Source organism: Argentina silus (genome assembly GCF_951799395.1).
Source record: "Argentina silus genome assembly, chromosome: 12".
Classification (NCBI taxonomy): Eukaryota; Metazoa; Chordata; class Actinopteri; order Argentiniformes; family Argentinidae; genus Argentina; species Argentina silus.
Window position 1 is genome coordinate 9076953 of NC_139666.1, and position 2736 is coordinate 9079688.

Genomic DNA, 2736 nt, shown 5'->3' on the forward strand with positions numbered 1-2736 from the left:
AGTTATTTGCAGTGTGCAGTGCTCTGTGTTTCTGCCGAGGATGGTTGAGGTGGAAACTATTTTTTCTAGTTGATTAATCTTCTAGTGCCCTCTACTGTAAACACACAAATAGTACACCTACTCTGAGAGTAGTTGAGTCAGCCTTGGATCTCAAAAGGGTAATTCTATTCAAATCGATATGTTTTTGTGGGTCACACTTTACGTTAACTTGCCCCTATTCCTGTGTAATAACCCGTGGTAATAACATTGGACTAACATGCTGTTACATAATACATGCCTAATTGCTTTACAATTACGTAGTAATGGAGTCAAGCGGTTGGTGTTATTACATAAGTACACTATAAGGCTGGCTATTTAATAAATAGAATGTCAAATGCCATTCATTTGCAACATTTTCCCATCTACCCTTTCTCTTTTCACTTTGTGTTATTCTATCACTCTGGAAACCACCTGATTCAGTCACTGTGAACACTAATGACCTCTGGATTAATCTAATTAGCCCACACTGTGAGAGGTAATGTAGAGCTGGGAGCCATGCTGGACAGCCGCCATCTACGACTTGGTAACGGCGATATGGGGCATGATGATAAAACATGTACCCTGGAGTGGAGCGAGATAAATTATTCACATGTCGCACCAGACGAACACCATTCTAATCAGAATGGCATTAAAACAAGTGCCAGGATGAGGGAGAAAGGTCATTAAACAAATTAAATGCAAAAAATACTTTTTATTGTTGTAACCGTTTCGAGCCATGCATGTCCTCTGCGGATGGAATGTGATGGGCATGCATTTATAGCCTTTATGAATTATAAAGGCTGTTGTTAAGAGCCATTATGTGTTATGAATAGAGGAAATCACATAAAATATGCATGATTCTACTTTGTTAAGCATCCAAAACATTATTTCAAATTGCCCTCTTCTTCCATTGTGTGGTCAACAATTGCCTTTTAAAGAGGCCATATGTTGTAAGGTGGCGTATTCATACAGCCCCTAATGGTGGTCATGTCATCATTGGAACTATAGTCACTGGTTATACAGTAACAAGCCTGTAAACTTCAGTCTGTTCCTTTTCCTTTGTCTCATAAGGGGAATTGAGGTGGAATTGACTATACTATAATTTTCTCAAAAAAATTAAGAGAGTTCACCATGTTCAGGACAGGCATTCTTGGATCATCTTGGATATGCACACAAATCAGATACATTCTGTTCATGATTCATAGAGTCCATCAAGTCATAAACATTGTTGTGGTAAACCTTTAATTGTGCTGCCCTTTCAAAGGCTCGACCCTAATTGTCACAGTAGGACTCCAGCCCCACACTCTCCACCGTCCAATCCTTCGCAGGATTATTCCTCTTGGTCTTCTCTGCCATGATAATGGAGGCCACCACAGTGACCACCACGATGACAGTCAGAATCAGCACGGTCACTGTCTCCCCGAAACACAGCTTCGCGTCCACCTCCCTCATCGACCTGCCCTTCAGCTCGGTGGGCTCGCTGCACCTCAGTGTTGAGTAATCATCCAGGAAGAGCCTCTGGACGCTGGACAGCTTCCTAAACACCCTCTGCAGGTCACAGTCGCAGGTCCAGGGGTTCCCCTCCAGGAGGACGTGGGCCGCAGCGGTGCGGATGCTCAGCAGGGTCCTGAAGTGCAAGGTCCTGAGGTGGTTGTGTGCCAAGTCCAGCAGGGCCAGGCTGGACAGCGGGGTGAAGACCCCCAGCTGGGTGGAGTTGACCTGGTTCCCCCGGAGCCCCAGCACCTCCAGAGAGTGCAGGGTGGAGAAGAGGCCCGAGTCCAGGGAAGTGAGGCGATTCCCCTCCAGATGGAGGCGACGCAGGGCGGTCATGACGCCCAAGGCTCTGGGTCTGACCACACTGATGAGGTTGGAGCTGAGGTCGAGCTTCTGGAGGTTGTCCAGGTTCTGGAATGTTCCGCTCTCCAGGACTGTGAGGTAATTGTGGGCCAGGAGGAGCTCATTGAGAGAGTCTAGACCCAGGGAGAAGCCTACCCCCAGGGCAGCAAGGCGGTTACTGCTCAGGTCCAGCCTCTGGAGACCCTGGAGGTGGAGGAAAGCTCCGTCAGCTATGGAGCTGATGTTGTTGTCTTTCAATAGTAGTACCCTCAGGCTCCACAGTGTCCCAAAGGAGCCCGCAGGGAGGGCTGTCAAGAGGTTTCTGGACTGGTCTAAGTACTCTGTGTTTTGGGGGAGAGAGTTGACAGGGGAGGTAAAATTCCAACTGGAGCAGTTGACATAGTTTATGTCTGTGAGACAGTCACACCCCTCATTGCAAGCTCTAACTGCCCTGAATGAAGAAATAATAGCATACAGGAGGAGAGGCCAATAGATTGAGGTCATCATGTCCCTGAAAGAAATACAAATAGAAATCCTATCATATCATACAGCATGATATGACATGAACTCCATTATCCACAAGACATTATCCAGTGTTCAGCTACATACAATATTTAAGTAGTCCCACCCACTGATTAATTACTTCTCAATGGATTGACAACAAATTTAAATATATTTGACATGTCATCAAATTGTGTTATTGTGTAACATCCTGTAACTGAGCACATTATTTACAAAGCCAGCGATTGTCAAGCATCATATGTTTAATATAACTATTTACGGTGTGTACTGCAGACAACAGCTGTTTAGATATTGTTTACTCTTTGTGTTAAAGTGTAACAAATTACAGTTGTCACAGCAACAATTACTGTATGGTACGAA

The 2736-nt window shown here is 45.1% G+C and overlaps 1 protein-coding gene across 1 annotated transcript in view; it reads right to left on the bottom strand.

The window, feature by feature from the left end:
- Positions 1–1290: 1290 nt before the first annotated feature.
- LOC310813239 (uncharacterized protein) overlaps positions 1291–2736 on the bottom strand; it is a gene marked incomplete at both ends in the record, with an annotated part of 1510 nt that continues 64 nt past the window's right edge. Inside the window, one exon of the mRNA XM_083682102.1 lies at positions 1291–2305. Coding sequence (XP_083538228.1) covers positions 1291–2305 — 1015 coding nt within the window. The remainder of the gene's footprint in view (positions 2306–2736) is intronic.